Source organism: Petromyzon marinus, chromosome 48, assembly GCF_048934315.1.
Source record: "Petromyzon marinus isolate PM22_M1 ecotype Great Lakes invasive population chromosome 48, UKy_Petmar_22M1.pri1.0, whole genome shotgun sequence".
NCBI lineage: Eukaryota > Metazoa > Chordata > Hyperoartia > Petromyzontiformes > Petromyzontidae > Petromyzon > Petromyzon marinus.
In genome coordinates, this window is record NC_133714.1 from 9,655,004 (window position 1) to 9,679,231 (window position 24,228).

At 52.2% G+C, this 24,228-nt stretch overlaps 1 protein-coding gene and 1 non-coding gene across 2 annotated transcripts; both read left to right on the top strand.

Annotated features, from left to right (window-relative positions):
• The first annotated feature begins 778 nt into the window (after nucleotides 1–778).
• On the top strand, nucleotides 779–1,175 carry LOC103091787 (uncharacterized). The gene has a single exon (XM_032980220.2). It carries the CDS (start codon nucleotides 794–796, stop codon nucleotides 1,133–1,135), a length of 342 nt encoding a protein of 113 aa, XP_032836111.2. The 5' UTR covers nucleotides 779–793; the 3' UTR covers nucleotides 1,136–1,175.
• Nucleotides 1,176–21,524: 20,349 nt separating this feature from the next.
• LOC116957824 (U6 spliceosomal RNA) lies at nucleotides 21,525–21,634 on the top strand. The gene has a single exon (XR_004405253.2). It is a non-coding gene; the product is annotated as a U6 spliceosomal RNA (small nuclear RNA).
• The last annotated feature ends 2,594 nt before the right edge of the window (nucleotides 21,635–24,228 follow it).

Genomic DNA, 24,228 nt, shown 5'->3' on the forward strand with positions numbered 1-24,228 from the left:
GAGGCCGAGTCGATCTCGGTGAGGCGCAGAACCGGTTCCAATAATCATCAATGGTGTTGGCCGCGAGCGGGAATCGAACACCAGTAGCGCAGTGCGCTAACCACAGACAACACACGCTTGCACGCGTGCACATCGAACTCACCGTTTTGCCTCAAACCAATCATCCTTAACGAGTGTTTTTTGTTTGCATTGCAGAGCTTACGAAGGAACAAGCACGATGCACCAGGTATATCACTTCGCCGTTTACATCTCCATGACCGTATTGGGCACGTTCGGGAATATATTCGTCTTCATCTTTCCTTTGCACGGTTCGTGCAAGAGCAAGCATCTCACCACCGCCGACCTGCTCCACGTGAACCTGGCCACGGGAAACCTCTTCAACATCGCCTTCCGAAACATCCCGGCGTTGATCTACACCGGCACGGGGCAATGCCCACTCGGAGACTCCGGCTGTCAGGTCGTCATGCTCGGCTTCCTCGTCACCACCGCGGTCACCGTGTGGAACACGCTCGTGCTGAGCGTCTTTCGCTTCTTCAAGCTCAGCTGCTCCCTTCGCTGCCAGCGCATCCTGCGGAAGGTGGAGACGCGGAAAAAGCCCGCGCTGTGCATTCTCGTCGTGTGGTCCGCGTGCGGTGCCCTGTTCGCGCCCACCGCCGTGTTCACCCGGCGGACGGGCCCGCGGCGCGCCAACTCTAGCGATCTGCGCAACTTCTACGGCTGCTTCTCGCACGTCACCAACAAGGCGTACCTGTACACGCTGCTCTCGCTCTCCGAGATCATCCCGTTCCTCCTCATGCTCGCCGTGAGCGTGGCCACCATCGTCAAGCTGTGCCGCCACAAGCACCGCACGGAACCGCAGCTGCGCGTCAACAACTGGGTCGGGATGCCCCTCCGACGGGCGGCGCACATCCACGCCGCCTACCTCATCGTCCTGCTCGGCCTCGTGTTCGCCAGCTGCTGGGGAGTTTACTTCGTGAGCACCCTCATCGGCATCTACATGCTGGACGACGTGTCGGACTCGCTCGTGTTCACGGTGAGGCTCGCATCGATGGTGTACCCGACCGTCAGCCCGTACATCATCGGCCTGGGCAACCCCAAGTTGATGAACAGAGTGAAGGGCTGCTGCACGCCGTGAGCTGCGAGGCTCTGGACACGTGGCCCCGCCCCCACCCCCCGCCCCCCCCCCCCCCCTCGTGCAAGTCAATTTGACCCATTTTCCACTGGGTACATCCGAGCCGTGCCAGCCCAGGGCCCTCACGGTAGGGATGGTTTTTCCACTGGAAATGAACCCCTCCTACAACCCGCCCCCCCAGCCGAGCAGAGCCAGGGGCGGGTTTAACGACGGGTTTATTGCATGCGACGACAGCGAGTACGAGACTCAAACTCCGCGTCATCTACACGCCTGTCAACTCATTCATTGCCGGTGACGTCGGCAGCACGGCTGGGCTTCTGCAGTGGAAAACGACGACATCGTTGCCTCTCGACCCGTGCTGGGCTTTTCTAAGTACGGTTGCAGCAGAGCTGGGTTGTACGCTGAAAAACGAGGTGACCATTTCGTTTTTAAAACCGTGTGATTATTTGACCTTTGACCGCGAGGATTACAAAAAAAAACGGAGCACACAAATATAGTGATGTTACCGATATGTTATAGAACATGTTTGGTGCCTCGACCGCACGATCTTTCATTCATCGCCGATAGACTACATCATCGCGGGCCAGATTCCGGTATTTTGGCAAACACAGCCGTAGCAGTGAGCGCCATCGCGAATTAGCCCAATGTAGGTCACGGAGCCATCGGGAGGCTTTGCGAAAAAACAACAACAGCAAAACAACAGCAACAAAGCAGGTTGGGTCTGGAGTCAAAGGGGCTGGACCAGCGCCACTCCTATCGGTAGTTCGTGTCTGAGCTCCAGCCGCAGCCAGGGGCTTCTCTCGAGAGCAGAGAATTCATGGTCTCAGCCCGCTCACCATTTCGTTACAAACAAGCGTCGTGTCAAACGTGGTGGTGCGTTACCCGATTTGGGTAAATTACAGCCCTGCGTGAGGTGAAAATGAACAATCCCTGCGGGGCATCAAATGCGCGCGTCCGAAATGTGTGGCTCACGTGGAATATTGGAGTCACGCAATTCTAACAAAACACTACGGCAAGTGATATTTGTTATTCATTCGGCTGTGTTATCTCGTCTGCGTCATCGTGTGTGCGGTCTTGTGACGCCAGCTCGCTCGCGCAGATTGTTGGCCTCTAACTCGTCCGTTATTTGATTCCGCTCATGATCACTGTCAGGGGTCGGCAATCTGCAGCTCGTACTGGAGCTGCTACGTGACGTTATTTGGTAATGACCCACCGGATCGTATTCACCACGCAGCGCAGCGCGGCTCTTGAAATTGCTTTTTTGTTTTTTCTTACCAAATTCGGGAAAAAAATTGTTCCTTGTTATTTAGGTTGTCGCCCCCTGATCATTGTGAACATCAGAGGTCCAATTATGGTGCCGTGGGACGAGACTCAAATCGCTCCGAGGTGTTTCAGATCTGGTTTTGCCTCCATTTCGTTGAAATACGAATGAATGATTTCTCAATTTAGTTATTTCATTGCTGCGAAAAAAAGAAAATCCTCCTTAACAGGTCCACGCGTGTCGTCATCAGAAGCATGAACACTGGGTAGGGGTGGTGATAGGGGTAGGGGTGGTGATAGGGGTAGGGGTAGTGATAGGGGCTGGGGTAGTGATAGGGGTTGGGGTAGTGATAGGGGCTGGGGTAGTGATAGGGCTGGGGTAGTGATAGGGGCTGGGGTAGTGATAGGGGCTGGGGTAGTGCTGGGTTTGGGGTAGTGATAGGGGTTGGGGTAGTGATAGGGGTTGGGGTAGTGATAGGGGTAGGGGTGGTGATAGGGGTTGGGGTAGTGCTGGGTTTGGGGTAGTGATAGGGGTTGGGGTAGTGATAGGGGTTGGGGTAGTGATAGGGGTAGGGGTGGTGATAGGGCTGGGCTAGTGATAGGGGTTGGTGTAGTGATAGGGGTTGGGGTAGTCATAGGGGTTGGGGTAGTGCTGGGTTTGGGGTAGTGATAGGGGTTGGGCTAGTGATAGGGGTAGTGATAGGGGTAGTGATAGGGGTGGAGTAGTGATAGGGGCTGGGGTAGTGATAGGGGTAGTGATAGGGGTTGTGATATGGGTAGGGGTAGTGATAGTGGTTGGGGTAGTGATAGGGGATGGGGTAGTGATAGGGTTAATGGTAGTGATAGTGGTAGTGATAGGGGCTGGGGTAGTGATAGGGGTGGAGGTAGGGGCTGGGGTAGTGATAGGGGCTGGGGTAGTGATAGGGGTGGAGGTAGGGGCTGGGGTAGTGATAGGGGTGGGGGTAGGGGCTGGGATAGTGATAGGGGCTGGGGTAGTGATAGGGGTGGAGGTAATCTTGGTCATAGCTTGGGAACTCAGACAGGGAGTAGCAGGATTGGGCTGGGGGAGAAGAGATGGGGGTTGTTTTAAGGGAGGAACGGAAGCCGGCTATGGTGGCGATTGCTTTATGTGCAGTGGGAGTTGGTTCAAGTGAAGGGGGATCGAGTAGGAGCAGGAGCGAGAGAGCGAGACAGGACGCAGGGAGAAGGATGCCCAGAGAGAGAGACAGAGACGGAGACGGTGAAGACTGAGAGCATAGAGGTAGGGGATGGGACAGAGTAGAGAGAAACGAGGGGAGCAACACCGTTGAGGGATTTATCGACTCGAGTGATGAATTGAAAACAGGCAGGGGAAGTTGATAGGGAGCCAGTGGAGTGGGGGGACGTAGAGCGGAAGGGTTGGGATTTGTGGGGGGTGGGAGGTTAAAAATTATCCGGGCCGAAGCATTTTGTGTCAGTTGTTGGAGACGGCCGAGCAGAAGAGCGTTGCGGGGTTTTGTTTTTTGGGGCCGTCCATAAATGACGTCACGCACCTGGGCGGGTGGGGGGGGGGGCGGTCAGACATTTGTGACGATGTGTGACGAGGGGGGAGAGGGTTTGAGAAATGTGACGTCATAGCAAAATGCGCAACTTTAAATATAAACAACACGTTCTACTTAATTGAATAGATTTGTTATAACAACACTGATTTTGATGAATTTTCATTATTGACTATTTGATAATTTAAATGTACTAAGGTCACCTTTTATTTATTCCATGAAGGAGCATTTTGCTTCTCAATTGGGTGTCGACGGAGCTGGGGGGGGCGACAGAGCTGGGGGGGGGGCGACGAAGCCGGGGGGATGGCTTACCGAGCCAAGGGGGGCCCTGTGGAGTCGGGCGGGGGCGACGGAGCCAGGGTGGAGGGGGGGGGCGACGGAGCGGGGGGGGGGCGACGGCGTGAGCAGAGGGAGCCGACACTGACTTTCTCACACATCATACACTTTTGATTTAAAGCTTTCGTGACTGCAGGGATTTATATTCTTGGTTCTTTCGGTAAAGTCACCACGTGGAAGGGAAACAATAAAATAATAAAAATATAAAACAATAAAATTCTCACGACGTTTCGACTGCAACACACGCAATCATCATCAGGTGTGAAAACCACAGCAAAAAAAAATGAAAAAAGTGGTGTTTTTTTCTTAACGTTAGCACCACGGAGAGCGATTTGGCAGTTGTTCAGATAGACGAGTCCATCTATGTTCGGAAAAGAGGAGGGGGGAAGACGAAAATAATGGATGTGGTCTGAAAGCCACCTTAAGCGTGATCAATCAATTAAGACCCGAAATGGTTTATCAAATCCTTCCAATGATTGCTAAACCAGAATCCATCTTCTCGGTTGAAATTGTCCTTGTGTTTGTATATGTGGATAGCCTCATGAACGAATCTCTCGTGGTAGCCAGATGGAATATTTGCTGGTTTATTCCAGAATGTTTCTGTTACGTGTTGTCGCTTTGGGATAGTCTGAATTCATATTTTGTTTGTTGCGGTTGCACTCGACTTAAGAGCAGCATGGCTCACAGAGCCATACCTAATAAATGAAATTTGAAACTTGAACTTGAGAATGGAGAAGCACACATTTTGTAACGTTTTTGAATGATTGTTATTAGACATTTTGATTTTAATGATTCTATCAGAGCTTTTCATTCTGTGGAATGAATATGTGATTGTTATAATTGTACTCTCCATTTTGCTTCGCTCTTCTACAAAGTTTCAAGTATTTTTAACTTTTAATATTTAATAATTATAAGAGAATTTCAATATAATATTCTGAACATCTGCAGTTTTATTTATGCGTTGAATATTTTCAAATGAATTATGCTAAATTTCAGCTTTCCAACGCCTTTTTAATACGTATTTTCTCCTACAACATCAGAGTGTAGCGGCACATTAAATACACACTTCAATGTCAATAGTTTAAAGCGATTTGAAGCACGTTTTATTTTAAAAATGGAAATATGGTTTTGGGTTTTGGGGGGGAGGAGGGGGGGGACAGAGCTTTGTGACGTCATATTTGAGGGGAGTCTGACTTTTTGTGACGCCTTGTGACAAGGGGGGGGGGGGGAGGAGGGGGGGGTCAAAAATCGGCCAAAATCGCGTGACGTCATTCATGGACGGCCCCCTTAACTCTGCTTGCAAAAACGTAGGGGCCTGAGTGTGCGAAATGCTGAGAGTTCGGCAATTGTCGAGCGAAGCTCAGAAGCATTTTCGACGGCTGCGTTTTTCCACCACTTCATTGTTAAGCGCCCGCAATAGTAGAGTCGTGATGAGTTGGGTCTAATGGTTACCTGGCTGGGTGACACCACTTGCAAGTGCGTGACTCACGCGCTTGGAAGGTTGCGAGTTCACATCCTGGTTTAGGAGTCAACGCATCTGCCAATGCTCCCGGGAGTGAATTTTCACCACTGGCTGAGGGCCGCGAAATGAAATAATTGCCACCGCCATTGCAACTCGCTTGAGCATCAAAACACTGACCTTTGTCTTCTGCGGTTCTTTCGGTAAAGTCACCGCGTAGGTAGAACAATAGCAGATCACGACGTTTCGATCGCAGCACAAGCAAATCGTCATCAGGTTGGGACAACCACGGCGAGAAGAAACTGCTGAAGTAGGCGAGAGATCTGCCGTGGCACGAGGTTTTATAGTAGGCCTCGGTAGTAGGAGGGGGGGGGGAGGTGGGGGGAGAGAAGGGGGGGGGCAGAAAGTGGAGCCCGCGGCAGCACCCGGGTCACTGGAGTAGAGATCGGAGAGAGACGCACAGAGAGAGGTGCACAGAGAGAGAGAAAGAGACAGAGAGAGAGAAAGAGACAGAGAGAGAGAGAGAGACACAGAGAGAGAGAGAGAGAAAGAGACACAGAGAGAGAGAGAGAAAGAGACACAGAGAGAGAGAGAAAGAGACACACAGAGAGAGAGAAAGGGACATAGAGAGAGAGAAAGAGACACAGAGAGAGAGAAAGAGACACAGAGAGAGTCGTAAATAACAGCTGACATATGCACGTAGGATGAAGACATCACAGTCAGCTAAGACTTTACCTGGTGATTAATAACGTCCTTCCAATGATTTCTCAGTTTGTTCCCATCGTCTCAATCACGTAGAAAGGTTCAAATTTATATATAAAAAAACTACTCATTTGAACCCATCGACGTGACTTTACCGAAAGACCCAAAGAATATGAATTCCTGCAGTCACGAAAGCTTTAAGTCAAGAACTGACCTTTGTCTATTTGGTATCGCTTGTGTTCATGTAATGTTCAGTATTGATTAATGTTTGTGATTAATGATTAACATGGAGTGCCATCGTGGCAAGTATACAGGAGGTCGTGGTTTCGATCCCTATATATTTGGAGTATGCATGTTCTCCCCGTGGTCGCGTGGATTTTTCTCCGAGACCTCCGGGTTTTCCCTCCACATTTAGAACCAACATCACCACGCCTTTATAGGGTATTTGTCTGCCATGAATGTCCACGTAAGCCACTTCGTTGAGCTATCATTTGTAATATCCAAGTCGCTTTTTAAAACAGCTATATAGCCTCAGTGGGCATAACTGATAAAATAGTTAAATTTCAGTTTGTATTATTCCAATACTTATGTTTTAGAACATTTAAAGATAATGGCAGTTGTACCACTTTTTGCGCAGTATTCTAAGTGTGTTTTGATATTTGTATCGCTCTGGACGGTGCTGTATTTGTATAGACGTAGAAAATAAAATGAAGGAATTTAACGCGTCGACTTGTGTGCATTCTAAGAACACGGACAGATACTTTACATACAAGACCAGACGTGCCTCGGATCCACGTCTGCCCAATAAACCCGACCGGCCTCGTTCCACATCTAATAAAGTGAAGTAATCAGTCTCACCAAACGATGCCGCCGGACATAGGGTCGTGGTTCGCACGTCGATTTGCAATCCAGGGGTCACCAGTCCATCTCGCTGGCAATGGAGTGAATAGCGTGGGCACGTTTCCACCCCAGCACCATGAATGGCGAGTCAATTTGGGTGGTCACATCGTGGGGTAAAGTGTGGATATACTCGGACCTCTTCCAACACGTCCGGCCAGCGTGGAAGAGTAGGCCCAATACACCCCCCTCTGCAGTGTCTCTCGGGCCCCCCTCTTAAATGGAGGCCACTCCGCTGAGAGTGGCGCAAGCGAGCAATAAAGCCGAGTGCTCCGCTTGCAGGCGATTGTCCACGGTGTAACCATGGGGACGAGTCAAGTGAGAGCAGCATTCGACCCTCCGGTAGCAGCCGCCGTCGAGAATGAGACGAGGAGATGATGGCTGTCACGGGCAGAACGTGTAGGGTTCATCCTCCGACCCGAGCCTCAACCATGGCAACTGTGCGCAGCGTTTAATGCTCGGCATATTACAGTACCACACGATCCCCTCAACATATATCCACCACGTACCGATAACGTACTTAGAAATCACGCGTACACAACATCCAACTGACCAAACACGCAGAGTGTACACCGCACGTAGAGTGCACACCACAATCGGTGCGTCTTGTGCGCGCAACGAGACCCGTGCACAAGGCCCCATCACGCACCCCCCCAGCGACACCGCAGTACGCACTGCGTACGGGACGCGGTGTGACGGCTGCGTCTATCAGGTGCACTCCGAGGCCACGTGCAGCCTTGGAAATTCGCTGGCGGATGAGAGGGCGGTTCCACCAGTCGCTGCTGCTGCTGCTGCTTCGCCACGGTGGCTAGGAGATGTTATCTGCCTCGCCTGGTATTCAGGAAATACGTGGGTTCGATCCCGACCCCTGACGCCTGCTGCTGCATATTTGGAATTTGCGTGTCCATCAAGTCGTGGTCGCCTGGATTTCTCTCCAAGTCCTCCGGTTTTCCTCTTACACGTTTAAAAACAAACGCGTTTTAGAGTCTTTGGCTGCTGTACATTTTCTACGGGATACGCCACTTTGTTGAGCTATCATTTGTGACCAGGTCGCTTTTGAAAAAGCTCTGTGTAGCTCAGTGGGCCTTAGCTGGTAAAATAAAATAGTTTATTTGTGCTCCAAACCATGCCAGTGCTCATGAAGTTTCCATCGCGGAACAATCATCATCATTATTATTATGTTATATAGGGTTGTCCATGCACAACTGGATCTCACAAGGCCCTACAAGACCAGAGCAATGAAATAAAATATTTCCCCCTCGCGAGACAGCACATAGCGCACCCACATCAAGGTCAACTTTACTTAAGGCATTAGAAAACAAAAAGGGATTTTAAATGGGGACAGTCGATGGAATTCATTTGGCGAACATGGAGCTGGCACGCGTTCCACGCCGTGGGAGCTGCAGATGTGAAGGCAACGTCCAACCCCCGCCTTGCATTTGTAATGTTAGGCTGTCTATAATTATGATTTTTATAAAGATCATGTTGCACCTATTACGGTATAATAAATAATACATCACCGATTGGTCAAAGTCCCAATGCAGAATGCGTTTGTAAACTAGACTCAAGACTCCCGTGAGAATGACCTTGATAAATAATAATAAACAACAACAAACAATCATCCATAATAGAGACTTTTTTGGGTTAGATAGCGTAAATATATAAATGTGTCGTTAGAACCCGCCACCACCCGACACAGCCAACTAGTAAGGGTTGTCACGTAAACAGAACGTGGCCAATTCGTCACTAGTACAGCACGCCGGTGTGTTGGAGAGCCAAGCCTGATGAAGCTAGTGGCTGTCGCCTGATGAAGCTAGTTGTAATTACTGACGAAACGTCGTACTCAGATTTCTAAATGTTGTGGCTTGGCTCTCCAAGGATGCACGTGGCCTCGGAGTGCACCTGAAAGACGCAGCCGTCACACCGCATCCCGTACGCAGTGCGCACTGCGGTGTCGCTGCGGGGGGTGCGTGATGGGGCCTTGTGCACGGGTCGCGTTGAGCGCACAAGACGCACCGGTGGTGGTGGTGTAAGTCGAGTGCAATGATCACCTGGAAGCTTCCTAGATGTGTGTCTCACCATCGATAGACTTGACGATTATTTTTGTAAAGAAATATATCATTTGCCAATCAACGGAACAGCTGGAGTTTGGCGGCTGACATAATTCACTTTCGTTCCAAACGCGTGTACAAAAAAATAAAGGTCCCCCGTTCAGCCTTAACAGACTCGTTGGGGAAAGTGCTGTTAGGGTATCACCTATGAAGGCCGGCAGGGGACACGAGCGGGTGGGTGGGCAGTACCACGCCCAGCCGCCTTTGTTGCCCCAGTGGCGATGCTTACACACCGCACCAGGTCACTCATTTGCGGCCGAGTCGACCTAGGGGAGGCGCAGGACCGGTTTCAGATAATTGCCGCTGGTGTTGGCCGTGAGCGGTAATCGAACTCGGGTCGCCGGCTCCGTAGCACAGCGCGCGAACGGCTACACCACCGTTCCCCGTGTATATGACACACACACACGCGCACACATCCTCCGTACGCGTGGGTGTATTCCACACAAATCAAACCCACGGCACAAGTGACGTAGGTTCGTCTCAATATGAGATCGTTACTTGTTAAGCGATATGCTCAAGGAATTACTCATCCGATCATCCCAATCGCGAGCAATTGAATGCAGACATTCGATGGCCACGGTGCAATGAACACGTGGGCTTGCACGCATTACACAATCGCACCAGGAGCATGCTTTGTCGCGACGTCAATTCCTTAGACGCACCGTGTCGGACACGAGCGGTGCGACACCACGCAGCTGCGTCGGAAGTCACTCAATCATAATCCACGCAGGGCGTGCCAGCGTGACGCGCAGCAACACTCACGTCTCGTTTGTTTGTGACACGCTCACGTCCAGTCACCTTTCGACTTCATGAACGAGGTAATAGGAGACTGTCACTCAAAACTCGTGGTTACAGCGTCGTGGCCGTATCGCTGCTGCTGCTGCTGATATCGTAGCGTGGTTCTTTGCTGTGCGTTAAGGGCCGTGCCGCTGCGAGCGGTACCGCCGCCCCACCAGAGCTCGATGACCTTTCACTCCCCGTGCTGAGCGCTCCACGAGGACATTGGGCCAATAACAACAACAACAACAACACGCGGTACAAGCGCGCACAGCACGCGAGAGAGCGAGAGAGAGAGAGAGCGACATGGAGAAGGGAGAGAGGTGGTAGAGAGAGAGAGGGAAGGGGTAAGGAGAGCAGAGCGAGAAATCTTTTGTCAAATCGTTCATTTAAAAAGGTTACATAGAAGCAAAGCATTAAAAAAACACACAAAAAAACGAAATGATGAACGAAGCAAAGTGCCGACTACACCGAGCATATTCTTATTTCCTCTGATCGTTAAAAAAAAGTGAGAGAGCGAGCGACTTTTTTTTTACTTAAAATAAATGGTATTGCTTCGAGGAAGCGTCAATGCCAGCAACCAGTGACAGTAAACTCGTGCGAAGCGTCCATGTCAACAACAAAACAAGGAGTTCATCACGCATGACCGGGCATCATCTCTGAGAGAGGGGTGGCGGGGGGGGAGTGGGAATTAGAAATCGTAGTTGTGCATTATTTACAATTAAAAAGACACCCTCCCCCCCCCCCCCCGGCATGAACGTAGTACGCGTGTTCCAGATTTAGCCGTGCTTTCATGAGGACCTTCAGCATTGCCAGGAACCCACAGCCACGACTGTCGCCTTCCACTCTTTGCCTCCTGGTTTTATAGATCGCCAGTTTTGCCTGGGGGCGCACGCAAAGCGAGCGACGTCTCGCCTGCTGCCGCTCGTCACCGCCGCTCCGTACACGGAATGCACTCTCGTAGTAAAGGGATGCCCAGCCTCCTGAAGATTTGTTCTAAGGAGCGGAACAGTGGGGTCAAGCCGATTGCACTTAAGGTATTGGTGGCCGAGATCCTCTCTCAGTCCGCAAAGCGCACCAGGTGTCCGGAGTTCCTGGTGAGGCTCGGCTGACCAACGCAGCCGAGGCCACAGTCCAGTGTGACAATCTTCATTGGAGGTCGCCGCAGCTTTTTGCAGTGGGGAGGAGGGGGGGGGCTTGTACATGCAACATCACTGGTGGCCAGCATCACCCATCAATGGGGAGAAAGACTCTCCATTTCGTGTCTGGTAATTTCTACCAGGCACTGAAAATGCAGCACTTTCGCACGGTGAGTGTACAGCTCTTTTTTTGTAAGCCTCTCTCTCTCTCTCTCAATGAGACGTCTCTGCATCTCTCCATTTTCAAGAGCTTTCCCCTGTCCTCGCGATCGGAGGAGGCGGCGCAGGAGAAAGTCATTCGGGGGAAGGGAAGGAGCGTCCACTGCTGTCCATCCGGCATGTCCAGCTTCAATCCCAGTTCCCGCACCGTCCGCAGGGCCCTCCCGCAGCAGATCCTCCCCCCGGCGCGCATGGAGCCAAGACCGGCCCGCTTCGGAGAGCGCCAGAGCTAGCCGCCACCGCCGCTGGCGAGCGTCCACCAGGTCGCTGACCCGACTTACCCCCCGCGGCAACAAACCGCAAGGCCAGGGTGTTTTCTATTTGTTTAGGCCTTGTAAAAAGGTCGTTTGCGAACAGCGGTTCCTTTAGGAAAAGTTCTGAGTTTGTCGTGTGCAGGCGCCCTCTCCCACTCAAAACCATGCTACGCATCTGCAGTGGGTTCTTTAGACGACGTGGACGGGTGGTTGAGGCAACACCTATTTATTATAACCTTACACAACACAACATCCCTAACAGGAAGGGTAGCGGCCCTTCCACCCGCTAACTAAGGGGATACACTTCCCCACGGAACTCGCCCTATCTCTAAGCTAGGGTCTCGAGCTAGTCATGACCTCACCGGCCAAGGTGCAGGTCCCCACCTCTGGTTACACGGACCCGGCCCTGATAAGGACGTCGGGATCCGAGGCTCCCAGGGTCACACCACTGGCTCAGTATGCCCGGCCCTGACAAGGACTGCGGGGACAGAGGAGTCCAGGGTCCTAGGCTAGCCGGCCTTCTGTCTTCAACTGGTTCTTCTGTCTTCGCTGGCAGCACTGCCCAACTCTCTCGAGCTCCCACCCTTTATGTACCTCCCCACCGAGGGGCGGGTTTCTGTGGGAGCCCAGGACACCCCGCAGCCCACATGCGTTGAGAGGGGCGCGTGGGATCCAAACACCCCACAGCCCCTTACAGGTAAGCAATGGGTGCTAGCCGGAGTCGGTGTACGTTCGTCCCATAACACCATTACACATCCAATAGGCTGCGGTAGTACATTGGCAACGTCGACTGGTCGACTAGACCCAGATCTGTCAGGAAGAGCTCGCATCCATAACCCCAGTTCCCCAGCCTGTCTCAGCAAACCGAGGGCCAGCGACTTCCAGGACAGCTCCTCCGGCTCGTACAAGTAGGCGCTTTATTTCCAGGAGCCTGAAAGACATCGCTTTGCTGGCGATGCTCACTAGGCCCTGGCCTCCCTCCACTGGCAAGCAGAGAACACCAGGGCCTCTGCCAGTGTTTGCCGTGCCAGATGAAGTGGTGAAAGCCTTCTGCACCTTTGTCAACATCCAGTCTGGGGGGTGGAGAACTTTGGCCTTTGGACTCTGTCTCTCCAGCCACCCTCAGGCACTGCGCTGACCAGCTGTCTCCGGTGTTCACCAACATCTTTAACACCTCCCTGGAGACATGCCATGTACCAGCCTGTCTCAAGTCCTCCACCATCATCCCTGTGCCCAAAAAGCTAAGGCCAACAGGACTAAATGATTACAGACCGGTCGCCCTTACATCTGTGGTAATGAAGTGTTTTGAGCGCCTGGTCCTGGCACACCTCAAAGCCATCACAGACCCTCTCCTGGACCCCCTTCAGTTTGCCTACAGAGCCAACAGGTCTGTGGACGTTGCAGTTAACATGGCCCTCCACTTCACCCTACAGCATCTGGACGCCCCAGCATCCTACGCCAGGATCCTGTTTGTGGACTTCAGCTCTGCCTTCAACACCATCATCCCTGCCCTGCTTCAGGACAAGCTCTTCCAGCTGAACGTGCCATACACCACCTGTAAATGGATCACAGACTTCCTGTCTGACAGGAAGCAGTGCGTTAAGCTGGGAACACAAGTCTCTGACTCCAGGTCCATCAGCACCGGAACTCCTCAGGGCTGCGTCCTTTCCCCTCTGCTCTTCTCCCTGTATACCAACAGCTGCGCCTCCAATCATCTGTCCGTCAAACTATTGAAGTTTGCAGATGACACCACCCTCATTGGGCTGATCTCTGGTGGGGATGAGTCTGACTATAGGTGGGAAGCTGACAATCTGGTGACCTGGTGTAGCCAGAACAACTTAGAGCTAAATGCTCTAAAGACAGTTGAGATGGTTGTGGACTTCAGGAAGAATACAGCACCACTCACCCCCATCACCCTGTTAGACTCCCCAGTCAAAATTGTAGAGTCCTTCCGCTTCCTGGGCACTATTCTCTCCCGGGACCTCAAGTGGGAATTGAACATCAGCTCCCTCACCAAGAAAGCTCAACAGAGGATGTACTTTCTACGGCAGCTGAAGAAATTCAACCTGCCAAAGACAATGATGGTGCAATTCTATACAGCGATCATTGAATCCATCCTCACCTCCTCCATAACCGTCTGGTACGCTGCTGCCACTGCCAAGGACAAGAGCAGACTGCAGCGTATCATCCACACTGCTGAGAAGGTAATTGCCTGCAATCTACCAACCTTCGAGGACCTGCACACGACAAGGTCCATGAGGCGAGCGAGGAAGATTATAGCCGATTTCTCCCACCCTGGACACTCTCTGTTTCAGCTACTCCCCTCCGGCAGAAGGCTTCGGTCCATCAGGACCAAAACCTCACGCCATAAAAACAGTTTCTTCCCATCTGCTGCTGGCCTGTTAAACAAGGCCAAGGGCTAACACTGTTTTTAACATTTGATCTACATAACGACACCTTGCCGATATTAACTATGTTACCCTATTTGTATTTTTTATTTTTAAATTATATCTTAAAGCTATTTTATATTCGATATTTATTTAATTTTATATACTTCAGCCCCTTGGTGTTAGACTTTTAACCCTTATTATAGTAAGACTTGTTTAAAACTTATTTAAGATTTTAGATTCCTATATGTTGAATGTATGCACCATCCTGCCAAAGTAAATTCCGTGTCGGTGTGAACTTACATGGCGAATAAAACCCTTTCTGATTCTGATTATGCCACAGCATAGACGATGCCAGGTTGTTGACAATGAGGACCAGTCCCCTGTAAGACATCTGGGGAGCAAAACGGGCCCACGCCTGTAATTTTCTTTTTCTTTTTTGCGCTACTTCACCCCAATTTTTTTCTACAGTGGCTGGGTTCCTCAGGTATACTCCCAGGTATTTGGTACCTTCAGTTTTCTACGTTACCCCCCTCCCCGGGAGCTTTAAGGTGCGTACTGCACAGTGGCCCCAGACAGAGTGCCTCGCACTTTGCCCAGTTCACCTTTGCAGAGGAAGCGCTCTCGTATAGACTGACTGCTCTGTGTAGTGCCGTCACGTCCTGCGTGTTATTAATCAGCACACATCGTCGGCATATGCGGAGACCCTGACGGATGCATTTTCGGGCCCAGGGACCTAGAAAACAGAGTCCGTTTAAGCTGTAGTTTAAGCGGCTCAATGCACAATGCATAGAGCAGACCCGAAAGTGGACATCCCTGCCTGACACCTCTGGTGACTGTAAGAGGGGCACGGAGTCAGTTATTTATCTTCGGGAGACTGGATGTATTCATGTAGAGGAGTTTGACATAAGCGATAAACCCCTGGCCAAACCCAAAGGATGTTAGCATCGCATACAGGTAGTCATGGCTGACAGGGTCGAATGCTTTCTCCTAGCCAAGGAAGTGGAGGCCAGAGTCCAGTCCATGGGTGGCAGCCCAGGTCGACCATGTCCCTGACCACACTGATATTGTTATGTATTGACCGCCCCGGCATCCAATAGGACTGCTCTGGCTTGATGAGTTTCCCCGCCGCACCTTGCAAGCGGTTCAAAGCTCTAGCGACAATCTTGTAGGCCGTGCGTAGCACGGACACCGGTCGCCAGTTCGTAACAGGGCAACGGAGTAACCACTGCTCTCCTGCGACTCTGCGGTAACTCACCCCTCGGCAGACGCTCGTTTAGCACGTTCAATGAGGAAGGGCCGAACACACCCCAAAAGGCTTTAAAGAACTCGGCTGGGAGGCCGTCAATCCCTGGCACCTTTCCAGCAGCAAGACCCTTTAGCACAGTCTCAAATGCAATCTTTGCGAAGAAGAGGGGCATTTCCCAAGGGATTGCCCCAAACCGACGACAGCACGGGTCGGAGAAAAGATCGGAGAGGAGGGAGGCAGTGTGAAGGAGGTAAAGCAGCAAGAGCCTCCATCACAACAAAAGCCCCCAACAGCCCACACCGGACCCGGCAGCCATGCAGCTTCTCCCACCTGAGGTCGTGGCCCCAACATCGCCGCCTCACGCGGCAAGCCGCGAGAGGAAAAATACGGATGGACCCGGATCGCAAGGGTCAAATTCAGAGGAGGAATATCTCCAAGACCTGGAACCCCTCACACCAGGGGAGGGTAGCAGGACTGCTGCCAGACGTCGAAGACGCGTTTTTTTTGCTGTCCCAGACGCGGCGCCGAGTGACGCGTGGGCGGCGAGGAAGAAGCTCGCCAAGAGGAAGCAGAATGCGTCTGGGGAAGGGCTTCCACAACAGGAGACCGTGGATGATGAAGGCAAAGTCGCCACGGAGATTGATTCATCTCCTGTGGTCATAGAGCCGCCCCCCCCCCCCACGAGCTATGGATGAAGCTGGGGGAAATACAATTCGCTCCACCCTTGACCAAGAGGAGGAGGGGCAAGGCGGTGGAGAAACATCGACCACACTGACCAGGGGCGAGGAGGAAATGGATGGGAATGAGGAGGAAGGTCCCTGTCCTACTGCCGACCCAAAACCAGTGGAAGAAAAACCGGACCATCCACCCAACGGGCCTGAGCAGGCGCCATCCCAGGCCATCTCTGACACTGGGAGAGAAGACGTCACTGGGCCAAGCGCCAGCCCAGCCGCTGCAGCTCTCCCAGCTGAGCCAGATGGCGGGAAGGGCAACTCGGATCAGGACGACTGCCTCAGCGTGGGGAGTGAGGGCAGCCAGAGGTCGACACTTCTCGACCCTCAGACTCACCTGGTCTCGCCGGAATAACTCCGGCACTCCCTCGACGAGACCAACGTGAAGAAGAACAGGACGCACATTGCCTTGGCTTGATGAAAGGACATCAAAGAAATAAAGGCCTCTGTGAATCACGCCGAGAGACTCCTCCCCAAGCAGGGACTTGAGTCCCGTGCCAAGGAGAGAACGAAGCTGAGATATTTCCACAGCCAAATTACAAGGTGGGAGGCCACAGAGGCAAGGAACAAGCACTGTCCATGTACATCGGCTCCCTAAACATGAACGGGTGTAGAACGGCAGTGTGGATGTTTTCCGCAATGTCTCTTGCAAGGAAACTCGCTGCCTCTGTCTTTTTCACCCAGGAGACGCATCTTATGGTCCAGGACGAGGATGACTGGAGGAAGGAGTGGGTAGGGGACTCCTTCTACAGCCACCTTAACAACACCTCCTGTGACATCGCGACCCTGTTCACTCAAAAATGTCATCCCGAGCTCATCACCCAGACCGAAGTGGTGAAGAGCAAGCTGCTCGCGGTAATGGTTAAGGTGGGCGATGTCACCACCCACCTACTGAACGCGTAGGCACCAGTCACCAACAACGAGAAGATCCCGTTTCTGCACCTCCTGCGGAAGCACCTGGCCGGGATCCTGGTGGACGAGTGCGTGATTGTGGATGGCGACCACAACTGCACACTCGGCGCCCTGGATCGTTCGGGGAGGCAGCCCGGGGGACTTGGTCCGAATAGATGCAGGCGCTCCTGGAGGACGCCGCCTTGGGGGACGTGTGGCGCATACACCACCCGGGCTAACCCCAGTTCACGTACACGAAAACGAGGGGCGACGGCTCGGTAATGCAGTCCAGGCGACAGATTTTACATCTCTTAGAGCTTTGCGACGTGCGCCATAACGTCTGGCATCAGAGCGGCACCCTTCACGGACCACAACCTCGTCGTGCTCCGTGTCAGGCTGGAGAGGGCCCGCGAGGGCGCATCCCACTGGCACTTTAGCAACTCGCTGCTGGAGGATGGCGCCCTCATAGAAATGTTCAAGGATTTCTGGGATGAGTGGCGAAAAACCAAAACGCAGTTTGACTCTCTGGCCCAGTGGTGGGATGTGGGCAAAGTGCACACCAGGCTGCTGCGACAGCAATACACCTGGAGGAGCACCCGACAGAAGAATGCAGACATCACCAACATGGAAGCCCAAGTCCTCGATCTGGAGTCAGGTCGCCGAGGACAGCAACCCCGCTCTTCTCCGAGAATGCGAGAAGAGGGAGCATCTGAAGGCCTACAGGAGCAGATGAGGGGGGCGTTTGTGCAATCCCAGGTGAAGCTCATCACCGACCTCGACACAGGATCCCCACTTTTCTACTCCCTTGGGAGGCAGAACTGGAGGCGCATATCCATGGAGTGTCTCTTTGATGGTAACGGTGTCCTGGCGCACGAACTTCAGCAGAAGTCGACCATCATCAGAGACTTCTAGGGCAGCCTGTTCTCCCCTGAAAAAACATCGGGTGCGGCCCAGGCGGAGGCATGGACCGGTCTGCCAACCCTGGAGGACTACGGGAAAGAGCTGCTGGAGCAAAAGCTCAATAAAAATGACCCTGACACAGCAGTAAGAGGACTGACCCCAAATAAAACCCCCGGGTTAGACGGGCTAACAGGAGTTTTGCGCCACTTTTTGGCCATCCCTATGGAACGACTACAGAGAGGAGCTGGAAGAAGCCTCTGTGACTGGGGTGATGCCTCAGTCTTGGAGGAGGGCGGTGCTCATTCTGCTTCCGAAGAACGGAGACCTGAAGCGCCTAAAGAACTGGCGTCCGGTGCCCCTCCTGAACACCGACTACTAAATATTGACGAAGGCTCTCTCTTTGCGACTGAAAGGGGTGATAGCACAAGTCATAAACAGGAACCATCCACGATGGCATCTTCCTGGTCAGGGACCTAATCGCGGTGTCCCAGAGGCTGGGCATCCCGATCGTGTTTCTGGCCCTTAACCAGAAAAAAGCTTTTGACAGAGTGGACCACAAATACCTCCTGGGAACTCTCAACACTTTTGGTTTTTGGAGATGGCTTCGTCCGAACGATCCGCCTTCGTCCGAATGATCCACCTACTCTACACCAAGGCAGAGTGCATTACCAAGGTCAACGGCACCCTCACTGCCCCGGTCAAATTCGAGCGAGGAGTGAGACAGGGATGTTCATTGTCAGGCCAACTTCACGCCCTTGCTTTAGAGCCTTTCCTGAGTCTCATCAGGAGGAGACTCAATGGTCTGGTGCTCAGAGAACTAAGCGTAAAGTTGGTCCTGACGGCATACGCCGACAACGTCGTCATCCTGCACTCCCTGGATGATGTCGCCCTGCTACACGAGTGCCAGGTGGTCTTTTCGAAGGCCCCCTCATCGTAAATGAACTGGCAAAAGTGCAGCGGGCTCCTGATTGGGGATTGGGACAAGGCAAAAGCCATAAATTGGAGCACAACATCGCTGCACCATCTGGGGGTGTTCCTAGGCCCAGAGGAGGACCCACTGCAGAGCAACTCGGTCGAGCTGGAGGAGAAAGTGAAGGAGCGGCTGGGCACCTGGAGTCGCCTGTGCAAATTCCTCACCTTCAGGATAAAGACGTTGGTGGTGAACCAGCTGGTGCAATCAATGCTGCTGTGGCACTGACTCTTCTCCCTGCACACCCCCCCCCCCCATGAGCCTCGTCAACGCACTTCAGAAGCGAGTCCTCGAGTTCTTCTGGTCGGACGGAGGACACCGGGGTCGCGGTTGGGGTCCTGGCCCTACCACTGGATGAGGGCGGTCACGGGCTGGTGTGTGTGCGGAGTCAGCTGGCCACCTTCTGACTGCAGGATGCGCAAAAGTTCCTGCATGCCACCCCTGCACCAGCCTGGAGCATCACGGCTTCCATCCTCCTGGAGCAGCTGGGGGGTCTGCAGTGCACCAAACAGCTGTTCTACATCGACCTGCAGGGCCTCCCACTGCGACAGCTGCCACCCTTCTACAGGAGCGTCCTGCAGACATGGAGCTCCGTCTTGGTCAGGAGGCTGAACCACCGGCGATCGGCTGAGGATTTGGTTTTCGAACTGATCCTCTGGAACCTGCAGAAAAAGCTGCCATCCACCACCACCACCCCCGGCATGGAGAGGCGCCTCGCCAATGCGCATCTCACCAGGATGGGAGTTCTGGTGGAGCCCGGAACACGGGGACGGTGGCTCGGACCGACCGAGATGGCCACAAAGACGGGGCTGCAGTCACTCCAGGTGGCTGCCCGGATCCTGGCCGAAGCCAATGGGGCCTTCTTAGCGGCAGCGGGGAGAACGCCACCCATCGGCATCGGGGATAATGAGGCCCCTCTCGGTCCTCCTCCACCGGAGCTCTTCGTCTTGCCCCTGAGTCGCCACTGCCGACAAACGAAGGCAGATCACGACCTGTGCCGGCCGGGAGACCTACCGGAGGTGACCTTCACAAACGTAAAAAGTAAGGTGCTCTACTCCTACATGGTCCAGTTTCACCTACAGGACACCTTGAGCCACAAGGACCACGTCTGGAGGAAAGCCCTAGCCCTGCGTCTCTCCGGAGAGGCCTCTTTGGAGGGAAGTCTACTCCGGCCCGACGTACAACCGCATCGGCGAGCTCAGCTGGAGCATCGCCCACGGCACCGCCACCACCAACGCCTCCCTGGCGCTCTTCACCGACACGTCCTCAGAGTGCCGGTTCTGCGGTAAAGTGGAGACGGTGGCGCACCGATACGTGGAGTGTAAGAGCCTGGACTCGCTGTTCACGTTCCTACGCAACATCCTCCTAAGGTTCAGCCTCCATTTCTCCCCGACGGTCCTCATCTTTGGACACCCGAAGGGCGACGGATCCCAACATCTTCAGGGGCTGGTCAACGTACTAGTCGGCTATGCCAAGCTCGCCATATTACAGGGCGAGGAAGGTGGTCATGGAAAAAAAAACGTCCGGCCAGCAGCCTGGGTTATCTTCCACGCTCTGGTCGGTGCCAGGGTGTGGCTGGAGTTTCACCATGCACAGCTGACCCACGCTGTGACGGCCTTCAAGGAGCAGTGGGCGCTGGAGGAGGCCGTGTGCTCGGTTGCAGAAAATGGAGAGCTATGCATGGAGATATGAGCTACCGTCGGAAGCCATAGGACTGCGAGGAGTGCCGTGTGGAAATGCGGCATTTCTCGTAGTAAAAAGATTGTTGTTGTTCTTCTTTGGTTCTTTCGGTAAAGTCACGTAGAATGAGAATAAAATAATAAATTGATAAAATAAAATAACACAATAATATTCTCACGACGTTTCGGCCACAACACAATTTATTGTTTTATTCTCATTCTACGTGACTTTACCGAAAGAACCAAAGAAGATGAATCCTTGCAGTCACGAAAGCTTTAAATCGAAATTGTTGTTGTTGTTTCACAATGGGAAAACACAGAACATCTTTCATTGAAAAAGGGGGGGGGGGAAGCACATAAAGCAATGGAAAAAAAAAGCGAAATGATGAACGAAGCCAAGCGCCGACTAAACCGAGCATCATCTTGCTTCCTCTGATCTTAAAAAAAAAGAGCGAGAGAGAGCGCGCTGCCATAGAGCCATCCAAGGCGTTGAATTCAGGGAGAAAAATGTAATTAGACAGGGTTGTTTGTTTTGTCGGACAGCACTGGAAAGAGCGTTTCCAATTTCGTCAGTGGCATGCAGACGGTGCGACGATGAACAATGAACTCCCTCTTTCATCCCACTCAACGTGACACGTGTGCGTGCACGTGGCGTGACTCGAGTGCCACTTTATATATTTGCGTATGAATATGATTGTTGTTGTGCAATACTCTCCATTAAATAATTACAGGTTCGCTTTGAGGTTGCAGCTACTGGTTTTGTTTTTTGCAATCCTCCAAGGTCTTGGCCCTGCCTCCCACCTCTCTCGTCTCGCCACTCGACTCCTGGCCACGTTGCCTCCGCTGCAACACCAATCGAGGCCTCCTCCTCCTACCCGACACAGCCACCCACAGCCATCGACGTTGGTTGCATGGCAGGAGAGAATTGGAACGCTGCAGAGAGGACCAGCATGGCCCCCTGCGCATAGATGACACGGAACCTCGTGAAGTGTCCTCCCGTTCTGCTCCTGGGGTCTGGAATCCACTTCTGACTCTCCCGCTGCCGCTGCTGCGACCCTTGTCGAATTGACGACTTTAACTCCTCGTTTGTTTTTGCCTGCGTAGAGCCGATTGGACGCACAGTGTTCTCAGTTTCCTCGGCGAAGTTTCCGGAGGTGCGGTTGCATTTTGACGCTGTTATTTTAATATGAATTGCAATGTGGAGCTACGGAGTCGTGACTCGGCAGTGGGTTGCTCGTGATGTAAACACCGTTTATCCCTCTCCCTCCTCCAGGTGAGTTTAATCAATGCCACGATGCTCAGCAATACCTACTATGTTGTTCACCCAGGAATGTCTGTCCTTAATGCTCGTGACGTCACTCCAAATCGACCAGCCCCCCCCCCTCATTAATATTCATGAGCAGGTAAACGCCTCCAAATGAACACCTCCCCCCCCTACCCTCCTCATCAATAATCATGAGCGGGTGACGTCACTCAATATGGAGTATTCCTCGCCTCACTAATAATCATGCGCAAGTGACGTCACTCCACATCGGACAGCTCCCCTCATTACTAATCATGAGCAGGTGCCGTCCTCAAAATGAACCCTCCCCCCTCCTCCATTAATAATAATTAGCGGCTGACGTCACTCCACGTGGGGGGGTCGAGGCGCCTCCTCCCCCCTCCTCGGCGTCAACTCACAACCCTCACTACAAAGGCAGAACCCTCACGTCACGTGATCTCTCCGTAACGCTGTTGAGACATCAAAGTAAAAAGGTCATCATGATGAACAAGGGATTACAACCTTTACATGAAATAGGTCTGTGTCACCGCGCCCTTACAAACTGCACGCGCATTCATGCAATGAATATCACGTCGCGGGCTGCTTTTAGCTTGCAAGTTTCAGATTTACTGCAATACACCCGTCCTTGGATGGCAAAAGACTAGTTGACAAGATTTTGCCAAGCTGTGTAATCAACGTCCCCCCGCACGTTCGCTCTGCCGACTCCCACCCTTCTCCCGTTATTAAAATCGCGCCTTAATACGCCAGTTATTTTTAGATAAACGTGTCCATCTCTTGAATCCTTCGTTTTGGGGTTGGGTGTGATTGGTGTTAGCCTGCACGTACGTGCGTGTGTACAGCGCCCTGCGATGTCCGGATGAAAGGCGCTTTAGAATTGTACATCATCATTATAATTAGTGTTGTTTCCTCTCCACGCAGAGACCGGTGCGTGGAGAGGATGGTTGTGATGAGAGACTTGCGATGCGTTTCACGCTGTGGATATCGCTGTGCCGACTCGTAATGGCCCAGCCACACGCGATGAATGGCTGAATGGATAGATGGATGGTTGAATATATAGATACATGGATGAATAGTTGAATGGGTGGATACATGGATGGTTGAATGGATGAATAGATGGATCGTTTTGACTTAAAGCTTTCGTGACTGCAGGGATTCATATTCTTGGTTCTTTCGGTAAAGTCACCACGTAGAAGGGAAAGAAACAAATAATGGATGCGGTCTGAAAGCCATCTTAAGCGTGATCAATCAATTAAGACCCGAAATGGTTGATCAAATCCTTCCAATGATTGCTAAGCCAGAATCCATCTTCTCGGTGGAAATTGTCTCTGTGTTTGTATATGTGGAAAGCCTCATGAACGAATCTCTCATGGTAGCCAGATGTGTTGGCAGTCGAAACGCCGTGATAATTTTTTTGTTTTATATTTTTATTATTTTATTGGTTCCCTTCTACGTGGTGACTTTTACCGAAAGAACCAAGAATATAAGATGGATGGTTGATTGGGTGGATAAATGGAGCACTGGCGGGTTTATCCTCGGCACAGGGATAGTCACGAGGCATCAAAGTCTGCATTCAGCACACGCGACCGAGGTGAAACATGCAGACAGACAGGATTCGGGAACAATGCACTTACGCATTTTCCTTGAAAGTCATTGTCCTACAGCACACAGAACGCCAGGAAGCGAATGGCACGAAGGACAGTGCCAATACTCTTTAGTACCATTCGGTATGGATCCTTGCAGTCGCGAAAGCTTCAAATCTAGAACAGTGCCAATATCAAAGCGTTAATGGGCTCGGGTCGAGCAGCTCAAGCTATGGGGAATTTGGCGTTTTAAAAATGTTAACACCTGCCGTGTATTCTAGATTTAAAGCTTTCGTGACTGCTAGGATCCATACTCTTTGGTTCTATTGACTTTACCCAATAGAACCAAAGAGTACCTGCTGTGTACTTGCCGGAAAGGATAAGGGGCCGTCCATAAATGACGTCACGCACCTGGGGGGAGGGGTGGTCAGACATTTGTGACGATGTGTGACGAGGGGGGCTTTGGGAAATGTGACGTCACATCAAAATGCGCAACTTTGAATCAATATAGACAACACGTTCTACTTAATTAAATTGACTTCAAAAAAATGTTTTCTCCTACACCATCAGAGTGCAGCGCCACATTAAATACGAACTACAGTGGCAATAGTTTAAAGCGATTTGAAGCATGTTTTATGGTTTTGGGGGGGTGGGGGGGGCAGAGCTTTGTGACGTCATTTGAGGGGGGGTCTGCCTATTTGTGACGCCGTGTGACGAGGGGGGGGGTCAAAAATC